The 22,104-nt window shown below is 38.1% G+C and overlaps 2 protein-coding genes across 2 annotated transcripts; one reads left to right on the top strand and one right to left on the bottom strand.

Annotated features, from left to right (window-relative positions):
- Positions 1 to 1,990: 1,990 nt before the first annotated feature.
- Positions 1,991 to 4,019, bottom strand: foxq2 (forkhead box Q2). Its single transcript, XM_048181699.1, has 2 exons — positions 3,320 to 4,019; positions 1,991 to 2,648 (listed from the first exon to the last, which is right to left on the bottom strand). The coding sequence occupies exons 1-2, from the start codon at positions 3,713 to 3,715 to the stop codon at positions 2,292 to 2,294; spliced, it is 753 nt and encodes a 250-aa protein (XP_048037656.1). The 5' UTR covers positions 3,716 to 4,019; the 3' UTR covers positions 1,991 to 2,291.
- A 5,742-nt stretch (positions 4,020 to 9,761) lies between these two features.
- Positions 9,762 to 21,570, top strand: pias4a (protein inhibitor of activated STAT, 4a). The gene is made up of 11 exons (XM_048183004.1): positions 9,762 to 9,913; positions 11,444 to 11,825; positions 11,938 to 12,022; positions 12,800 to 12,841; positions 12,933 to 13,023; positions 13,176 to 13,304; positions 13,432 to 13,537; positions 17,223 to 17,296; positions 17,391 to 17,551; positions 17,626 to 17,777; positions 18,717 to 21,570. The coding sequence occupies exons 1-11, from the start codon at positions 9,887 to 9,889 to the stop codon at positions 18,983 to 18,985; spliced, it is 1,518 nt and encodes a 505-aa protein (XP_048038961.1). The 5' UTR covers positions 9,762 to 9,886; the 3' UTR covers positions 18,986 to 21,570.
- Positions 21,571 to 22,104: the final 534 nt, after the last annotated feature.

Genomic DNA, 22,104 nt, shown 5'->3' with positions numbered 1-22,104 from the left:
ATAAATATAGGGTCACTAATTTAAGGTGGGTCAGGTTTCCATGGATGACTGTGTACGATGACTATGTCATCTTTAGTTTATCTTTTCGAAAGTGAAGTGGCTCAAGACTGATGTCTTTCTGAAGCTGGTAGGAATCAGAGACCTATTAAAGGCGTCAGAGAGGATGTAAGCCAAAATCATAATTTAGCCACTAATTATTCTGTCCAGATGTCCCACATTAGCTCATGACCCTCTTGTTCTGCTTGCGGTAATACAGTTTTGAGGCTTCATCTCACCCCACACTCCACTAACTCATCCCTCCCTCCCTGTTCTCCAGCAGCAGTGTAGGTCCTCACCCGAGGAACGCTTACCAGATTATGCTGTGTGATAAGCTTCCTATTTTTCGAAACTGCATGGCGATTTATGGGATTATCTGGGTACTTATCCCGGAGTCGGCTTTGGGCAGCCTGCCGAAATCTCTTAGGACTAAAGATTTGGCTTCTGAGCTCTTCTGTCTAATTATTATCTGGAGTGGCCACAGCCATGAGGAATGTGTTCACTTTTTTACACCATGCGTAATGTGCTCCCAAAATGATGCTCGCACACTAACACACTTGGTGAGAAATTAAATGGTATTATTGTATTACTGGTCTTAATCATTTGTTATGTTGCACTCTAAGGTTTTTAACCTAATTTCACGGTTTGCCTATATCTGTTTAAGCGCACAGGATTTTGTACCATCCTTATGGACCTTATTAGTTCTGTCTCTAATTGCACAATGCAGTTATATTTATTTTATTTTCCTGGATATTTGGTTTATATATTCTGGATTCAGTAATGTTGGTTATCACAAACATGTATTTCCACTTTTTGTAAAAAAATGGGGGTTACAGTAAGGCACTTATAATGGAAATGAATGGGCCCATTTTGTAAACTTTAAAATACTCACTGTTTTAATAATTTAACTACACAATGTATGAATGTACAATCAGTATGAATGTCAGCATGCTTTAGTGTGAAAAGAATCACCTACTAACCTTTTCTGTGTAAAGTTATTTCCAGTTTTTACTACATAATACCATAAATCCTAAAAAAGTGTTAAAAATGCTGATTTAAACAGCTTTACAACTCAAATAATACACAAGTTTTAACAGAACAATTAATTTTAAGTGCTTTTTTTATTATAAGATTCACATTTCTGTTTTTAAAGGGTTAGTTCACCCAAAAATGAAAATTCTGTCATTTATTACTCACCCTCATGTCTTTCTACACCCGTAAGACCTTCGTTCATCTTCGGAACACAAATTAAGATATTTTTGATGAAATCTGATGGCTCAGTGAGGCCTGCATTGCCAGCAATGTCACCGAACCTCTCAACGTCCATAAAGGTACTCAAAACATATTTACACTGTATGTGAGTACCTTAATATCATAAAATGACAAGAATGCTTTTTGTGCGCCAAGAAAAAACAAAATAATGACTTTTCAACAATATCTAGTGATGGCCGATTTCAAAACACTGCTTTGAAGCTTTACGAATCTTTTATTTTGAATCAATGGTTCGGATTGTATATCAAATTGATCGCGTGTCAAATTGCTGAAATCATGTGACTTTGGCGCTCCGAACCACTGATTCGAAACAAAAGATTCGTAAAGCTTCAAAGGAGTGTTTTGAAATCGCCTATCTCTAGATATTATTGAAAAGTTATTTTGTTTTTTTGGCGCACAAAAAGTATTATCGTTGCTTTATAATATTAAGGTAGAACCACTGTACTCACATGAACTGATTTAAATATGTTTTTAGTACCTTTATGGACCTTGAGAAGTTCGGTGACATTGCTGGCAATGGAGGCCTCACTGAGCCATCGGATTTCATCAGAAATATCTTTATTTGTGTTCTGAAGATGAACGAAGGTCTTATGGGTTTAAAACGACATGAGGGAGAGTAAAAAATAATTTTCATTTTTGGGTGAACTAACACTTTAAATCCTGTAAAAATTGGCCCCATTTACTTGCATTGTAAGTGCCTCATGTAACCTTGAATTTTGCTTTTTTTTAAAGAAAACAAGGGACGAGTAATAATCTTTTTGTGGTAATCAACATTATGCCACAAATGCTGGCGACTGAATTTAACTTGTAGAAACTCCAATAAGAGAATGCAATGAATGAGAATATGCAATGCTTTTCATCTAACTTTATTTGTTTTCATTTAACAAATAAATGTGTACATATACAAGATGGCTTACAAAATATGTACAATGTACTTTTCAACACTTTTGCATGCAGACATTATTTCAGCAGGGTAGATCCGGTTAACTCAGTCCATGAAGGGATGGTATGTGATGTCTCTGAAGTGCAGCCCAGCTCCAGTATACTCTGGGTGAGAAGCTCATCATTAACGGATGGGTTGGTGGACAACACCAACACAGTGTCTGTTTTAGGCGGCCAAGGGTTTGGTAATGCGCAGGCAGTGCGAAGGGCAGCTGCCCCGTTACTCTGCGGATCCTTCTCCGGGCTCGTCGCCGGTGGTAGTCCCCGTTAGAGAAGTCTTGAAAGTTGGCCGGATGAATAGCCCAGAAATGGCCCTTGCCGTTGTCACTGCGGCCGGCTTTGATGAAGCACTCGTTCAAAGAGAGATTGTGTCTGACACTATTTCTCCAGTTCTTGTCCTGTTTAAAGAGTAGAGAATATAAATTATGGCTCATATGAAAGTCAAAGATGACCTCTAATAATGAATCTGAGTTCTCAGAGTATGAAAGTTCTATAAACAGAATGGTCAGTGTATAAATTATTATTAAGAAATTGCGGAGGAATAGTAATTTTATTTTATTTTTTTTATAATTGCCCATCACTGAGTACAATATCATGCAAATTTGACCAAAACTAATTCACTTGGAGTCAAATCTTTTGGTCTTACTGATAAAAATCTGAATGTAAGTCTTTGTCAGATCATAGGATTTCAAATGTAACTGGTTTAACAGATAAAGATCCAAATATGACTTAGATATATTAGATTGTCAATTCAGATCCCAGCTCATAATATTTTGTTCTGGTTTGTGTTTCCTTTTCTTTATTTGTGCAGTATGTTTTTGAAGCAGACGCAGTTTGTGATCAACATGATTGCGGTTTGTAGACTTCCTGAGCACCTCAAACAAAGATCAGAACAATTGTTTGGTAATGATTACAAATGTGAAATACTGTAAGAAGTCCCAAGGATGTAGTATGTTAATAAGATGTAACATCTTACAGATCTTTGACTTTTCAAGAGATTTGTAAAATCAGATTGTCTAACCACATTTGCAAACAAACTCTTTGAGGAAGTTTCATGAAGGTACAATACCTTGCTTTTGAAGTAAGGATAGTGATCCATGATCCACTGGTAAATATCACATAGCAGGAGTTTCTTTTCTTCTGAATCCAAGATGGCCATGGAAATGAGGGCAATGTAAGACTGCGCTGGCTTCTCATCCGTTCCTTCACTCTTCAGATTTGTCTTCTCATGTTCCTCTTCACATTCGTTATCTTCGTTTTCCTGGTCCTCAGATTTTTCACTATCCTGTTCTGAGAGAGTTTTTTGCTCGGTTTCGTTGACTGTGGTTTGAAGACATTCAGATGGAGGGACATTGTGCTCTAGTTCTACTCTCTCAGTGTTGCGTCCCTTATTGTACAATAGAAAGTCAATGGTGAACTGAAGTCCCAGTTGTTCTTGATTGCTGCGGCATGTGTTGTCCTCCATTTCTGTATTGTTAGAATCTGTTGCTAGAGGTTGAAAATTAAATTTTTGGATCCCACTAACATTTTGTCCTGGTTCCTGGTTTTCCTTGTGCGTTCTGTCACTTCAAGAAGTGCTTTTAAAGATTAGTCTAACAAACAATTAATTCAGCAACAGATGTGACGTCAGTCTCTGAGGCATGCGTAAATCAAGTAAACACGTAAATGCGTTCGTTAAGTTGTGTGTTTGTTCGTTTAGCCACTTGTTCAGACCGAACAACAACACCAGTTACGAGTCTTCCAAGAAATCCTCCTTCTAGATAGACTTCTCTCACAATGACCAAAGAGTTAACACCACTTAATTTAAATGCTACGCATATTTAACCACGCAATTAGAAGCAAAGTGGGGTACAAGAGAGTTAGAGGTAGGGGGTCTAACCGAGGGGGATTATTTTTATTAACCCAAGCAAATCTTTGTAATTACGAGAGATTACACAGATTAATGTACACAAATTGTCTCGGGTGGTGGCTGCAGTGATACAACATGACCTCTGGGTATGCTTATCCTGTTTGGGTCAAGTCTTTGGGAATAAAACAAAAGAATTCTGTATTTTAGATACTTTAACTTAGAATTACTTAGAAAAGTTATATATACAGTTTAAGGGTATAGATACTGTGCAGTAAGAAACATTTGATATAACCTTTCAATTTAATTCCAAAACATTAACATTCTATTTTTAGAGAGCATTACAATTTACATTCACATTTATGCTTGCAGACACTTTTATCTAAAGTGACTTACATTGCACTAAAATACAATGTTTCCTTTTTTTTTTTTTTTCTTTTTTTTTTTAATCAGTGCATGATTACCCTGGGAATTGAGTCCATGACCTTGCGGTTGCTGGTTCAATGCTCTATACCAGGGGTGTTCAAACTCTGTCCTGCAGAGTTTAGCTCCAACTTCGCTCAACACACCTACCTGGAAATTTCTAGTATGCCTATTAAGACCTTGATTAGCTGGTTCAGCTGTTTAATTGGAGTTGGAGCTAAACTTTGCAGGACAGTGGCCCTCTAGGAGTAGGATTGCACACCCCTGCTCTATACTGTATGAGTTATTGGAATGCTTTTCTTAAAAAAATAAATTCAAAAATTAAATTAAAATTGATTTTAAAATGGATAAAAAAAAAAAAAAAATCCTTTAAAATAAATCTGGTGTCAGCATAAAATAAATTATAAAATATAATATAATGTAAACAAGTGTCTATTAAATAAATATAATATAATAAATTATAAAACATATTAAAGTATATTATAAAGTACCTACTGAATGAATAAATGTAAATATTATGTTTCAATTAAAATATATATATATATATATGTCAGGTTAAGTCAGCTTTGATTGTCATTCAACCAAGTGTGGCTCTTATAGGCCCTGGTGCTAATTTTGAGATTTAAGACTCAGTCCACACAATACATTGCATAACAGTGTAGCACATAAGAGAAGTGAGATGGGATTGTGAAGTATCTCATTATTGGTTTCAGTTTACAAAGAAATAAAATACTATCTTTATTTTTTTCCTCTGGCATTTATTTTTATTTGTTCTATTTTATTTATTATGTGTCAACATCTGCGTCAAGATTTTTATTTTGCATAATAAAACTTGTCCAATAAATACTCCTGTTGTAATTTTGCCCGATCATTTTATCAGAGGTCTTATGTGAACAAGCATGTTGTATTGGTTTCAGATTATCCAAATGAGTGCCCTAAAAGACTCTGTCAATTAGTTCATTATAGGTCTTATGAAGGTAGTGATTGGATTACATGTCAAACTGTGTTCCTGTTAAAGCCACTGTTAGTGTGGTTGTTTGTCTGTTGTTGACCTGACACTGGAGTGGCCAATGATATTACTGGGACGTGAGTGTCTTCACTCAAAAGGTAGGAGAGTTTGAGCATTTGGACATGTGGGCTACAGCAGATCACTATGACTCATGTGCATATTTGACTTAAAATAACTGCGCACACACACACACACGCACACACACACACACACACACACACACACACACACACACACACACACACACACACGCACACACACAGGTTTGTTTTGCTATCAAAGTGAGGACAGGCGTAATGGTTTTTATACTGTACAAACTGTACATTCTATCCCCTACATTACTCCAACCCCTTTACATTTTTAATAAAACATTGTTTAGAATGTTTTTAAATCTATTTTAAATGTAAGGACTCATGAAATGTCCTCATATTTCATGTTTACGTAGTAATACCAGTGTAATACCCATGTCATTATACAAATCTGTGTCCTCATAAATCACAAAAACGCACGCACACACACCCACACTTGCTCTCTCTTTTATAATACACATACAGATAAAGAAAATAAAGGATTCAAAGAGCTGCTCTAAATGATTAGTCTTTTGTATGCTTTTAATATGTAACAATTCCAACCCACAAAGACAATTCTGTTGAATGTCAAGGTTCTTCTAGAAAATAAGTTGAAATTTTCTTTCTTAATTATAATGAAAATAATATAATTACAGATTGCTACCTGCCTGGGTACCACAAATTTAATTCAATTCAATTCACATTTATTTGTATAGCGCTTTTCACAATAGACATCGTTTCAAAGCAGCTTTACAGAAAATGCATGTCAACATTACAATTTAGAGTTTTTACAATTACAATTTACAGTGACAATTTAGGTACAGTGGGTACAGAAAGTATTCAGACCCCCTTAAACTTTTCACTCTTTGTTATATTGCAGCCATTTGCTAAAATCATTTAAGTTCATTTTTTTTCCTTATTAATGTACACACAGCACCCCATATTGACAGAAAAACACAGAATTGTTGACATTTTTGCAGATTTATTAAAAAAAGAAAAACTGAAATATCACATGGTCCTAAGTATTCAGAACCTTTGCTCAGTATTTAGTAGAAGCACCCTTTTGATCTAATACAGCCATGAGTCTTTTTGGGAAAGATGCAACAAGTTTTTCACACCTGGATTTGGGGATCCTCTGCCATTCCTCCTTGCAGATCCTCTCCAGTTCTGTCAGGTTGGATGGTAAACGTTGGTGGACAGCCATTTTATGTCTCTCCAGAGATGCTCAATTGGGTTTAAGTCAGGGCTCTGGCTGGGCCATTCAAGAACAGTCACTGAGTTGTTGCGAAGCCAGTCCTTTGTTATTTTAGCTGTGTGCTTAGGGTCATTGTCTTGTTGGAAGGTAAACCTTCGGCCCAATCTGAGGTCCTGAGCACTCTGGAGAAGGTTTTCGTCCAGGACATCCCTGTACTTGGCCGCATTCATCTTTCCCTTGATTGCAACCAGTCGTCCTGTCCCTGCAGCTGAAAAACACACCCACAGCATGATGCTGCCACCACCATGCTTCACTGTTGGGACTGTATTGGACAGGTGATGAGCAGTGCCTGGTTTTCTCCACACATACCGCTTAGAATTAAGGCCAAAAAGTTCTATCTTGGTCTCATCAGACCAGAGAATCTTATTTCTCACCATCTTGGCAAACTCCATGCGGGCTTTCATGTGTCTTGCACTGAGGAGAGGCTTCCGCTGGGCCACTCTGCCATAAAGCCCCGACTGGTGGAGGGCTGCAGTGATGGTTGACTTTCTACAACTTTCTCCCATCTCCCAACTGCATCTCTGGAGCTCAGCCACAGTGATCTTTGGGTTCTTCTTTACCACTCTCACCAAGGCTCTTCTCCCACGATAACTCAGTTTGGCCGGACGGACAGCTCTAGGAAGGGTTCTGGTCGTCCCAAACGTCTTCCATTTAAGGATTATGGAGGCCACTGTGCTCTTAGGAACCTTAAGTGCAGCAGAAATTTTTTTGTAACCTTGGCCAGATCTGTGCCTTGCCACAATTCTGTCTCTGAGCTCTTCAGGCAGTTCCTTTGACCTCATGATTCTCATTTGCTCTGACATGCACTGTGAGCTGTAAGGTCTTATATAGACAGGTGTGTGGCTTTCCTAATCAAGTCCGAATCAGTATAATCAAACACAGCTGGACTCAAATGAAGGTGTAGAACCATCTCAAGGATGATCAGAAGAAATGGACAGCACCTGAGTTAAATATATGAGCGTCACAGCAAAGGGTCTGAATACTTAGGACCATGTGATATTTCAGTTTTTCTTTTTTAATAAATCTGCAAAAATGTCAACAATTCTGTGTTTTTCTGTCAATATGGGGTGCTGTGTGTACATTAATGAGGAAAAAAAATGAAGAAATGATTTTAGCAAATGGCTGCAATATAACAAAGGGTGAAAAATTTAAGGGGGTCTGAATACTTTCCGTACCCACTGTATATAATCATGCAGTTAGCTAACAATGTAATAATTTAGGCAGTTTAATTTACAATCAATGTTAGCAGATTAATGATTACATGTTAACAATGTTTAGGATATAGAAATTTGGGAATGTGCATGTTGATCCAGATTTTGCATCATCTGATGTCGTTGCAGGAGCTGGTGCCGTCTCTTCACAGGTGATGGTCATCTGAAGTCTTCATAAGAGCTGGATCCAAACTGAAGCTGATGTACTCTCTAGTCACCTCTGGAGGGGCATCCCGAGATAAAAAGAAAAGCAAATGCATAAAAAGAAACATTGCACTGTAGCTTTAACAGATCTTCACCTCTAATATTCCCTAAAGAACATTCTGAAGTTCTTCTCAAGGGAAGTGAGTTAACATGGATTTTGTAGGAGAACAGGTGGAATAGAATCACTGTCAGCTTTGCAGATCAATGTCTTAAATAACCCTGGGGTGACTTTTGCAGAGCCAAACCTGATTTTATTTAATCTTTATTGCTGGTTTGTGGTTGAACAAATTGACTGTGATTGTCATCCTAAATTAGTAAATCTGTAAATTTACTTGCTTGTTGTTTGGATTTATTTATTTAAATTATTTCACATACGTTCTTGCATTTCTTCAAAATCACTCATTTAAAGAGACAAACAGAGGCAAATCATTGTTAGACAGCAGCGCCATCCTCTGTTAGGACAGAACATTTTCACTCGGTTTCCTTAAAGATAAAATTCAAACAATAATAATTACATTTCCGTCATCTTTTACACATCTTTATGTTGTTTAAAACCCGACTTTTTTCTTCTGTGAAAAATAAAAAGAGTTAAAGACAGCCTCAGTCACCATTCATTTTCATGGTATGTTTTCAGTACAATGAAAGTGAAAGGTTAATGAGGCTGTAATTCTGCAAAATATCTTTATTTGTGTTCCAAAGAATACGGGTTTGGAGTAACATTAGGCGAATAAGTAAGGCTGAACTCCCTTTTTTTCAAAATAGTATGATGGCCTATTCTTGTATGACTTGAGGACAGGTATTCTTGTTCTAATAATAAGTTTATGTATATTTTATTTAGTTTTAAGAAACAATGTAGGCGTACCTGTTTTTTCTAGTTCTGCCTTTCACACATGATTTTTTTTTACCTCAGCAAATTGTTCTCAAACATTCTCTGCGTCCCCTCCCCCACCACATACAATAAAGAAAAACACGGGATGGAGTTTGCTGAGGATTGTGGATTCAGTCTCGTGTGGATTTTCCAGACAAGTCTACTCAATTGTCCTCAGTGAGCACGTATGCTTGTTGTATTATATTTAACAATGCACTGTAAACGAGATGCGCTTCTGGATATATTTATTAGTAGTTTTGGTGTGCTTCTATAGTCAGTTTAGGGCTGAAATTACACAAAGCATTTAGTCCTCAATGTCATGGCTTTTTGCAACTCATGAAATGGATTTTTCCATGCGGAATGGATCGGAGGGAGCCATGCGCTCCTCTTCCACTTGTCGCGGGAAACCCACCTCTCACATCACATCTGAATGCAAAATGCAATGTGCTTTCGCTCTCACACCAGACTATTAAAGTGGGCAAATCAGACAGTGAAGTTCATGCGACGGTGGGTAGGTTTACAAGCACCAGAGGCCTATCAGAAAGGGTAGACCTTGCTTCAAGTTTTCTTTTTTTGACTGCACTGTCCCTTTTAAAGCTCACCGTCACGCCTCTTCGCAAACGACCCCGCCTACTTATAGACAGTCCGCCGTGCTGATTGGACACCGGCGGCGGTCATCGAACGCCTTCTCAGCTTCTCATTGGCCAGCCGCTGCCTTTCGCTTCAGGCTCTCGCGGGGCTGCTGTGCGAAGATGGCGGCCGAACTGGTAGAAGCGATGGTGAGTAGATGAGATTTTTAAAAATAGTGAAAGTAAAAGGAGCCATGCGAGTCAGAGGCGGTGCTTGTGTAAACAACTTGAGTTTAATTCCATACCATGGTATTTTGTGCTTACATAGGACAAGTGGCAGTCTGTAAAGTGCGTTAGCAATTTGTATATGTGTGTATGTGAATGGTTGTGTCTCAAAGCCCTGTACGCTGTCTATGTAGCCGGCATATTTGGCGCGTTCTAACGTTCGATTCGAATTTTCGAACGTTTTGAACGTTAATTTGATGCCCAAAAAGCAGTCTGGGTAGACAGTTCACCAGGCTTTGAGACACAGCTAGTGTTCCTGTGCGCGCGGGTGCGCGTGCGCGCTGCCTGTGGAAATGAATGATTAGTCTGCACAATGCAAAACAACAAAACAGTCTCATAGATCAAGTAATACCGGCATTTCTTCATGTAGTTGTAAAAAGCAACAAAAGTGGACATTAGTTTGCAACTACTTTGCAGTAGTGCATGTTATGGTATAGGTAAATAGTCACTTGCACAATTGATGCATGTGGGTTGCTTGACAAGATGCATCGTTTTCATTTGTGCAGCATCACTTTACTACTGAATATCAGCAGATATTCGAATCCATGCTGATATTCATTACTACAGGATGATTACAAATATGATTTCTTTGGGGAACCTTGTTGTTTTACCTGTTGTGCAGAGCTGAGTTTTGTGTAATGTTTACATGGAGATCTGCCTGCATGGGTTCAATCATGGTAAACAAGGCCATTTAGAAGCTTAAGGAATGTTTTCACAATGATTTGAAGAAGTCAAAATAATGTTCAAGTCCTATAAACAACTTTATAAAAAGTAATATTAAGTTTTAGCAAAATGGAATTTTAGTATTTGCTTCAATCTAAAGCAAATTTACATACACACACTAAAAATATAAAATATCACTGGAATGACCTTAGGCCTGTTCACAACAAAAATTATAATTGGTGCGGAAATCCGGTAAGATAAATGGATGTTAAGGCACCTGTTCAGACCATCATTCACATGTCGTCAATGCAACGCATTTTTTATTTATTTATTTATTTTACCGAGAGGTGTTCTAATCTCTCTTCCATCACACTGTGAAAAAACTGGCCAACCAATAAGATTCAAGCTTCTGGTCACAGCTACTGATAAAACAGAAATTTGCTCAGCGCTGCTTAGTGTGCCGGGGTGACCGCTGTATTTCTGCTTTTCTAAAGCCACCTAGTGTCAGAGAGTGAATGTGCATGCTCATTCAGCCCGTCTGCCATTTTTTTTTGTGCATTGGTTTGCACAGACAAATCACATGCAAAAAGCAGACTGAATATTCATACCGAACTTTCAAGCTTGGTGTGAGACAGGTCTTTATTCAAGGACATGGTTCTTGAATTGTTCCCTTTTGGGAATCAAACCCATAACTTTTAGGTTAACAACCCAGATATTGATCTCTGTCGCACCACCTCACTAACAGCAATGTTTTTGATCCTCTTTCATTAATGCATTTCTCATTCTCACCAGAACATGGTGAAGAGTTTCCGGGTGTCTGATCTGCAGACACTGCTGGCCTCCATGGGCCGCAGTAAAAGCGGGTTGAAGCAGGATTTAGTGGGAAGAGCTCTTCGGCTTGTGCAGACCGAGTACAGTCCAGAGCTGCTAAAGAACGTCCGACAGCTCTATGAGACGCGCTTCCCCAAAGCCTCGGCCTGGCTGGCTGCCCGACGCCCGGAGACCGTACCCGTAACCTACCCTGCCCTCAACTCCTCGCCCAGAGGCACGGCGCAGGGAACAGACTACCTCAACGGCATTCCCAAACCGGTGCCGCCTCCTGCGGCCGAAGTTAAACTGGTGCCCCTGCCGTTCTACCACAACCTAGAAACGCTGCTGCCACCTACAGAACTAAGTGAGTCCCATTATCGTTAATAAATAATAGTCCAATTATGAGAAGTGTGCATAGCCGATGATGAAGTCAGCCAGCAAGATAATTCTGTTTATGCCATTATCGCTCTTTGCAGTCGCTCAGAACAGTGAGAAGCTGCAAGAGAGTCAATGTGTTTTTGAATTAACACCAAGCCAAGTGGAACAGATCCGGAACTCCAGGTAAGAAGTGCAGTCAAACCGGTGGATTTATTTAGCAGTTAAGCAATGACCAATAACAATTCTGATATTTAGGAAATCAGGGTATATTCTTAATGGAATTTATTGATAGAAAATGAGCAGGCCTGTGTGGATTATGAGTGTGCAGAGCAGATTTTCACAGACGCCCAATGTTCACAAGACATCCTCCCACGTGTTTTTTTACAATTATTTAATTCAGCAATAAGGATTAATAGATATAAATTCATCTATTTATCACAAATTCATTAAATTCAAACACAATACTTTCCGGTACTCGTAAGAGTTTTTTTTTTATTATTACAATGTTTAAACACAAAACATAATTCCACTGATTTTCTCCCAGAAAATTATAAAAAAGCTAAAATCTGCAAATGAAATTGGAAAAAGAATGATTTACTATGTAATATTATACATTATTCAGTAGCCATTGTTATCTTACATTAGTGACACGTGAAGGCCACCCACAAATTGTCCTCTGAATTTAACTCATCCAAGTTAGTGCACACACGTTAGGAGTAGTGAACACACACACACACACACACACACACACACACACACACACATTGCAAACCATGCCTTGCTCAAGCAATAACATTATCATAGCTTAATGTTGATAATCTTAAAATGCAAAATGGCCACATATCAGCCAATGAGTCTACATGGCTGATGTATTTTTTGGTTTACTTAAAATACAAAAGAATGTTAACTATCTTTAATTGTGTTTACTCATAAAAACTTTTTGTGCCTGCACATGCACAGTGAACTTCGCCCAGGGATGAAATCGGTTCAGGTGGTTCTCAGGTACGTTATTCAGCTAAATCCTGTTGGTATATCAAGTTTTGGTGTCAGAGACACATTTTCTGCATGCTCACTTGCCCTTTTCTTCTCCTAGAATCTGCTACACAGACTCTATTGGTGTTCAGGAGGACCAATATCCTCCCAATATTGCTGTGAAAGTGAATCAGTCCTACTGTCATGTACCGGTAAGTGTTGTGAATTTCACTAGGCTGAAAGAACAGGAAGGATGATCGTAAATCTAAACGACTTTATATAAATAACTTTTTTGTGTGTGGTTGTTTCTTAGAACATTGTATATCTTGTTGCTGTAAATTTCATTTAATTTCTTTTTGTTTAGGGTTACTATCCCTCCAACAAACCGGGTGTTGAGCCGCGTCGGCCCTGTCGACCCGTCAACATCACGCCCTGGTTACACCTCTCCACAGTCACCAACAGAGTCACCATCACATGGGGCAACTTTGGAAAGGTATGGAGACTTGATAGAAAGAGCTGTTTTCTTATATCCATATTTGTAAATAAACATGTTAGATGAAGTATACTTGGTTTAGGCACAGCTGAGTGTGTTGTTGCTAACCGCTATGTTTTGGATGCAGCGGTACTCTGTGGCAGTGTATCTTGTGAGGGTGTTCACATCTGGAGAGCTCTTCAACCAGCTGAAGCATTGCTCAGTTGAGAGTCCCGATCGTTGTCGTGAACGCAGTAAGTTTCATTACCTTGACCAAACATATTGCATCATGATCAGAGCTTACACTTGAAAGCCTGACATGAAATAATAGTTTAAAAAAAACTAATGTTTTGAAATTGAACTGTATTGTACTGAACTATTATACCTTTTAGATTATTATTATTATTATTTTTATTATTATTTTGCATGTCAAACAAATCACAACAAAAAGGTATATTTCATTGAATTTATCCACCTTATTTCTACGCCCCATGACGCTTTGCGCAAATTATGGGTGTAACTTTCATTAAGCTGTAAACAACAAGTGAAAGGCTTGCTGTATGAACGCAATGTTTTTAAAAAAAAATTGTATTTAACTCTGAAAACAAACCTGGAAAGAGATGTGAGAAAAATGAGGTATTCTTCGTACATTCCAGTAAATTATTAATGGGATATATAATTGTAAATTAAATCGGGAGAACAGATCACACATGTGCAGTATATGTTGTCCTTTTCCATAATATTACAGTGGAATGCAAAGGGAAAAAATAAATGATCATTAGGAAAAGAATGCAGCAACTGAAAAGAGCTCTTGCCTTAGATATTCTTGTTATATCATGTCACGTTAAACGGGACATATCATGAAATCCTGACTTTTTCCGTGTTTTAGTGCTATAATCGGGTCCCCGGTACATCTACGAACCCAGAAAACATGAAAAAAGACAACCCAGTAACTTTGTTTTGGCAAGGCCATGGCAAAAGTTTGAGCAAAGCATGCTAACTGTTCTGTCGTTGGCTGCACATACTCCGGTTTGAACAATGTAAGGCTGCACACTGTTACTGACAATCTTAATTTTGCTGTGTGAGATTCTCCAGCTTTGTTGTTGTTGAGCAACCGAAGCACGAGCTGTTTGAATCTCTGTCCTCTTTTGGAAAGCGAGCGGGGAGCAGCAGCTCATTTGCATTTAAAGGAATACACACAAAAACGGCATGTTTTTGCTCATACCCAAATAGGGGGAAAATTTGACAATCTATAATAAATGATCTGTGGGATATTTTGAGCTGAAACTTCACAGACACATTCTGGGGACACCAGAGACTTATTACATCTTGTGAAAAGGGGCATGATACGTCCCCTTTAAAGTACCAAGCGGTGCGTTATTCTCATGATGTCTGAAAATAAAACATTAAAGGTCCCGTTTTTCGTGGTTTTTTGAAGCTTTGATTGTGTTTATAGTGTGCAATATAACATGTGTTCATGTTTCGCGTGTAAAAAAACACAGTATTTTTCACATAATTTACTTATCTGTATACCGCTGTTTCCACTGTCATAAAAACGGGCTTCCTTGTTCTATGAAACTTCCTTGTTCTATGAAGTCCCTCCTTCAGAAATACGTAACGAGTTCTGATTGTGCCAGCGGTTCCTGTGTTGTGATTCGACAGCAGTTTAGCGCTCCTTGCCCGGAAAAGTCACGCCTCTTACCATAACGTGGAGATGCACGCGCTCAGTGTTATTGTAAACATGTCTTTAATTTTACCCTATCAATTTGAGCCGGAATCAGACCCGGTGATTGGACTGCGGGATGAAAATAACAGCGTTTCGACGCCATGGCGACAAACACACTCTACAAACGCAACTCTTGTGTATTCCTGTGGGCAGAGGTTAGTCAAAAAACTGTTTTAGTGACGTCATTAAAGAAGGAAGTAGAGGGATGTAGTCCAAACTGGCCGTTCGATGTAGGCGACTTCTGTTAAATAAAATATCTCGCTTGGCATTGAACTTTGAGCTTTAAAATTTTACAGATTTTATTTATACTCTAACAACAACATTACACACTAACTAAAGTTTGAAACATGGGATCACGAAGAACGGGACCTTTAAGGAAAATTGACAGCTCATTCAGTCAGACTGACGGATAAGCTTTATTTGTATGGCAACTTTATGATTTGAATTTATTTGTTTGTCTTTTTGAATGGAAATTCCCCTAACCGGAAGTGCCACCCATAATTCAAAACACAGTAGGCTTGTCAGGAATAAGGTGAATAAATTTTATTAGGAGCCAAGCAACGAAGGTGCAAAGGCACCTATTGTAATCATTGGCATTCTTCTTCTTGTTATTCTTTTTCCTGTTTCTTCCACTCTGGAAGTCTATGGCAGCCCATAGAACTGTCAATGTAGAACTAGAAACTAGAAATTTATAAAAATCAATTCAAGTCAATTTATCAAACAATTCCCGAATAATACGCAAACAAATTTTATGTATCGTGTGTGAAAATAGACTTAATGCATTATCTCCACAACGCTTTATCGTATTCAGACCAAACTTGATACATGTCATAACAAGAATGACCTTAGGCTACATGCTGCGTTTCGGTGCAGCGCCACCTACTGGTCTGAAGAAAAATGGCTTTTGCTTTTTTTGAATGGTTTGCCCAAAAGTAATATTGTTCTTGTTAGATTTGTTCCATATCGTCCATTTTGGGTGTCGCCATTTTGAATTTTGTAGTAAAATGCTGTATTTTATGAACACATTAGCGTATCATTATGAAACTCGGTATGGGTCATCAGCAGGATGCCCTGAAGGAGTGAGAAGTTTCAGACCAGCACCAGCAAAAAAAATTATATGCTTACAACTGGTTGTGTCTGACTTATTTTCATGGGAGTCAGCGTTATGCAATTTATATATCCGAGACATTGTCGTAATTGTTGTTTTGTTGTTTTAACGATCTGACATTATCAAGTATATCCCTCACACACACCCAGAGAGTACATGGTTACACTACATGATTTAGTCTATATTTATATAATTTAATATAACGTTAATAAATATCACATGAAGAGTGCAGTTTTTCTCCAGATATCAGCATAACAAATATATTGATTTTATACAAGTGTAAAACACATTTTAGACACCATATTGCCTGTTTTTGCTCTATTTTGCCAATGAAAATAGTTCAAAACAAAGCCAAGTCACTGCTGTGAACTGACCACCACATAGAATATGAAGAATATCAAAAACTTTAGGAGTCAGCTGTCCACAACAGTCCTAAACCTGCCAAGGTACCAGCACAATAAAACACTTGTCAAAATATCTAATTATCACTAAAATCGATAAAATACCAGAAAATATCGAGATATAATTTTGTCAATATCGTACACCCCTAATATATCACTACTGTTCAAAAGTTTGGGATCATTTTAAAAAAAAAATATTAACTTTTATTCAGCGAGTGCATTAAAGTGACAGCAAAGACTTTTATAATGTTACAAGATTTCTATTTTTAAATAAATGCTGTTCTTTTGAACTTTCTATTAATCAAATAAAAAAAAGCATCACAGTTTCCACAAAAATATTAAACAGTACAACTGTCTTCAACAGTTACAATAATAATAAGAAACATTTCTTGAGCAGCAAATTGGCATATTATAATGATTTCTGAAGGATCATGTGACACTGAAGACTGGAGTAATGATGCTGAAAATTCAGCCTTGCCATCACAGGAAAAAATTACATTTTAAAATATATTCAAATAAAAGTTATTTTAAATTGTAATAATATTTCACAATATAATTTTTACTGTAGTTTTGATAAAACAAATACAGCCTTGGTGCATTTATCAATTTTTCTTTCAAAAATGTTTTTAAACATTTGTGTGTGTATACATATACACACATACTTGGCATCAATATTTTATTGAAACATTTTGGTTTGTACACAGTTCAGGACAAGCTGCGCTTTGATCCTGAGAGTGAGATCGCTACTACAGGACTGCGAGTGTCCCTCATATGCCCTGTAAGTATCCTGTTTATGTCTTTTTATGTGCACTTGAAGCTGTGGAACCAAAATAGCAATGTTATTAGATCTAATAAGTGTCTTTTTAACACAGCTGGTGAAGATGAGACTTGGAGTGCCGTGTCGAGTACTCACCTGCGCCCACCTGCAGTGTTTCGATGCTGTCTTCTTCCTGCAAATGAATGAAAAGAAACCCACATGGACCTGCCCTGTATGCGACAAACCTGCTCCATTTGAGCTTCTTACTATTGACGGGTAAGCACACTTACTCATACTCCTCGCTTCTCGCTGTTCTGGCGGTAAATCTCACCTAATGTGACCCGTTTCAGGTTGCTGTCTGAGATCCTTAAAGAGACGCCAGAGGATGTGGAGGAGATTGAGTATTTGACTGACGGCTCATGGAGGCCAATCAGGGACGACAAAGAGAAGGAAAGAGACCGGGAAAACAGTCGCTCGCCCGACTATCCAGTGGTAGATATATGTAAGAAGGTTTTCTGTCTTCTGAAATGGCATTTACAATGGACCCTTTTAACATTTCCGGTGTTCTCAGAAATTAAGTCATATTTAGGTACGCTGCTATACAAGATATATTCAACGGAAAATACAACAAATACAGTCTTTGCTTTCCCATTTGCTCCAATAGCAAAATTAAAAATGCATGATAGCATTTCTATGACTTTACAAAAAAGGAAGATAATACAGAGAGATTGATTACGTTGGTCAGAAGAGAGAAATATGTTAAAATTGCCATCAGTCCCTCAGCTGTTATAATAGAAACTAGGTCTTGACAATTAATCAAAATTAATTTGGCAAAGGCTGCGAATTAATTTTCTATTGCAGAATTTACTACTGATCACAGAGCCGTGCTTCATTGACAAGCTGCACATAAAAAAAATAATTGCAGCCTTTGCAATTTCATAATCACACTAGCCAAATCGCTTTAAGCGTGATTATGTTAATTGCGATTTATTGTGCAGCCCTCATAAAAAACACCCAGATTTTTTTTCTGAATCCATGTAAATGAGTCAATATTACAAATGGTTTCTTTGCATTTATTTTGGATTTATTACAGTTCACAGGGGTAGTGAACTTTACTGTGTGTGTGGATGACCGTTCGTCCACCACCTCCAAAGACCTTTTTTGTCCCAGGAAAAAGCCTGAATAGCAACCCATGCACCCGTGCAACAGCCTTAACTAGTTTTCTGTAATTTTATGCCAAGAGAATATATCAAAGTATAGTGTTGTAAATATATTTAAATTAAAAATAAAATCTAAAAAACATTGCTAGATTTATGATGTTTATAACTGTGGCCGCATGTCATGTGAAGTCTGTGAAAAGGGTCCATATATCTAACTTGTTTAATTTGGTGCATTTTTTGAGCAAAACAAAATATCTAATGGGACTTAACTCTCGTCTAAGGTGTTCCTGAGGCGAACGGCCACTCCCCAGCACATAGCGCCACAAGCCAGACTGGGAAGTCTGGATCGGGTGGCACATCGGCAGGAACCGGTGGCACCGGTGGTGGGTCGGGAGGCGGAGCCGTGGTGGACCTGACTCTGGACGACTCGTCAGAGGAAGAAGGAGGGGGTGGGGCCGAGGACAGCGAGGACACGGACGACAGCCAGGACAGCCCCGCCCCCAAACGAGGCAGATACGATTATGACAAAGACCTGGTCACCGCATACTGAGACTAGCAGGACACTTAGACTTGTTGGGGGGGTGTAGATGGGATCTGAGCCTTGGAAATTCAAGAAACGTGTCCCTGTATCCTCTCCCGAATGCATACACACTCATGCACGCACACAGACACGCAAACTCATGCGCTGCTGACTTCTGGAGCAATCGGGCGTCGCATTGACAAACTCGTAGATGCCCCGTAAAGCCATTCCCAGTCATTCACTGCATCTCAATACTGTATTCTCCCTTTAAAGACCATGGAAGAGTAACACCACCTTCAATTCTTCTCTGTTGTCCTCGATTTCCTCTCCACTTTGTGTTCTGACAGGTTTAAGCATCCTGGGAATTTAAGATCTTGCCAGTTTTAGGCCTTCAAAATATTATGAGAAAAAGTCACCGTATCTCAAAAAAAGTTCATTCCTTTGATCGAGATCATACAACCATTTACAATCTATTCAGAGGCTTTTTCTGTTAGTCCTCCACACAAGATGTTTATATTAGCTGTTCATTTCAGTGTGATTTGGAGACATTACTGAAGAATTTCCATCTCTCTCATTTTTGTTTTTAATTTGTCCACAGAAGTTGACAACCTACCTCAGTCTAACAGCGGGCTTGACCAGAGGGTTATTGAAAGGGTGTTGAACCCCTTACATTAATTTTTTTTTTTTTAGTTGTGTTTTGAATCCCTTTTGTTTTTCTTGTACAGCAACACTGGAGAGGCATCAAGCATTACTCATTATTTTGTGCTTGCCCATTTAGGCATCATATTAAAAATGATTCTGACTCTAGCAACGAGTTTCCGGTCAAGTCTGTCGGTCAACTAGTGTGAACTTAATTGAATGTGGTGCGCGAATCGACACTTCATTCAGAGGGAATGATGCTTTGACATCAGCGGTCCTTTTGAGATGCTAGTCAGCTAGTAAATATTGTATGATATCTAATGTAATAATGACAATGTATTATTTCTGATCATTTAATAGAAAATTGCAGGTCTCAATGTCATTTTATTGCTTTCAGTTGTTTTGGTCCGTACAAGGCTGCTAAAGTTACGACTTGAGAAATTCTACATGGGAAAGGCAGACTGAAAAATCAGGTTGAGGAGAGGACAATGAGTTGTTATTATTTTCTTCTAGACATGACTGTAGTAAACACTAGGTTTATTTAGCAGGGGAGCTGATGTTATTGGCATAATACCTTACATTTATTTTAAAACCTGATCTTTTCAGTTTACTCCACTTTACAGTTTTCACTTTTCTTTTTCATTTTAGGACTAATGGCTGATTTGTTTGAGCCCATTGTATGGAGGTTGTTTGTGTTTTATTTCAACCAGCTGAGGAGGTGTTAACATTTGCGTAACATTTTGTGGACTTAGCGACAGGTGCGTTTCTTAAATATGTTCCTTAATTTCTTGTCAGAATGAGTATTTATTGATTTAACAGTTTTTGCCTCTTATTTGAATTGCATTTGTTCTCTTTGTGCATTTGAGGCATTTCGCAGCAATTTCATGAGTTTCCAGCATGTTGCTTTGTGATGGTAGATAACGCTGTGTCCTCTCACGGCCTGCTGGTGTATGCGCAATATCAGCCATTTGCGACAGTCCCAACCTAAGAGTGCTTAGTCTGGACTGTGCAGACTTGACCTAAACCTCGAAAGAAAGAAAATCTGCGCTAAACTACCAAACACACATGGCACATCCAGGCGGCTGATCTGTTGAGGAGGACTCAGGGATGACGTGTTAGTTCTACTTGTCTTTACATTTTCTTCTCAGTCAAACTTGACTCTCGAACCAGGTTCCAGCATCGTGTACATTACCTTCACCATCAGGTCTTGTAAAGTAGACAGATCTCTGATCTAGAAATTCAGATGTACTTTCATTGCATACGAAATACAAATATTGAAAAATGGCGCAAGGACTTTTTTTTTTCCCTTGTCCTCTAAGATTCCAGAGAAAATCACTGCACTAAGCTCACTAGTGGCAATTTTAAAGGTTTTTGTTTCCAACTAATCCTGAATTCTGACTTGAATACTCAGTACTGTATCCTGTCTGTGCTTGGGAATGTCTCAGCAGAAAAATATCGCCATGAAGGGTCAAATTACTTTTAATTTTAGGTTCCTCTTTGAGTCAGCATGGTCTTCCATCTTCTTTACACGATACTCCCAACTCCCCCACACACTTTTCTTTAGATTTTTTAGAATAGTCAGTGCTGCATTTGACAGTTTCACATAATAAGACCTTAATGTTCCCCTAAATTTGACCACACTTTTAAGGTAAGGAACCTCTTGAATAGACTTCCATTTTTAGATACCTAGATCAATCTATTAGAAAAATGTGGATAAAATGTACATTTTCTTATATTTAAGAGATAAATGGATGGTGATTGACAACAATATATATTTCCAGCTCAGAGGTGAGTACAACCTCTGTGTAGTCAGGTGAGGTTGAAATGTTTGTTTTTTGGGAATGGAGGCATCCCCTCTTGTTACAGTGCTTAAGACAGCATGGGCAGCAGCTTGCAGTTCTTGATGTAACTGTTTTGTTTGTGTCTTTTTATATGTTCATATTAAAAGCCAATAAAAAATAATAATATTTTATCAAGTTTTGAATTGCCTCCAGTTGCTCCAGTGGTCGGGCACAAGTACATTGTTATTGGCTACTCTAAACCCTTCATGAGGAAAATGTAAATCAGTGATCTTCTCTACGATGTTCTCAACGTGGGATTTGACGAGCGAATCAGTTGTCCCTGTCTGAACTGAAATCAAACTGTAAAAGCTCTAACACCTGTCAATTATGTGTGCAATTAATTAAACTGATTTAAAATAAATCTAGATTTTGTCTTTCCAGTGATTTTAAATCTTGAATTTTACTCCATTGATTACTTAAAGAATATATTTAACTATTCATTGGAAGCACAATAATATTTTCTTCCAGAATACCAGTCACTACAGTTGGTTTGATGACTTTGATACCGCATTAGTTTACTGAGGTATTTGCAACAAGACCAAATGAAGGATTGTAAAATTTGACGCTGCTTTTTCCATAGGTGTGTTGTATATATTGGTTTACAGGTCGAGCTCAGACTGCAGAAAATTAATAATAAATATATTGAAATAATACATTAAGGGCTAAAAT

This window comes from Megalobrama amblycephala, linkage group LG2, assembly GCF_018812025.1.
Source record: "Megalobrama amblycephala isolate DHTTF-2021 linkage group LG2, ASM1881202v1, whole genome shotgun sequence".
NCBI classification, from domain to species: Eukaryota; Metazoa; Chordata; class Actinopteri; order Cypriniformes; family Xenocyprididae; genus Megalobrama; species Megalobrama amblycephala.
The sequence above is the reverse complement of the archived record's forward strand: the minus strand, read 5'-3'. Positions and strand labels throughout refer to the sequence as shown.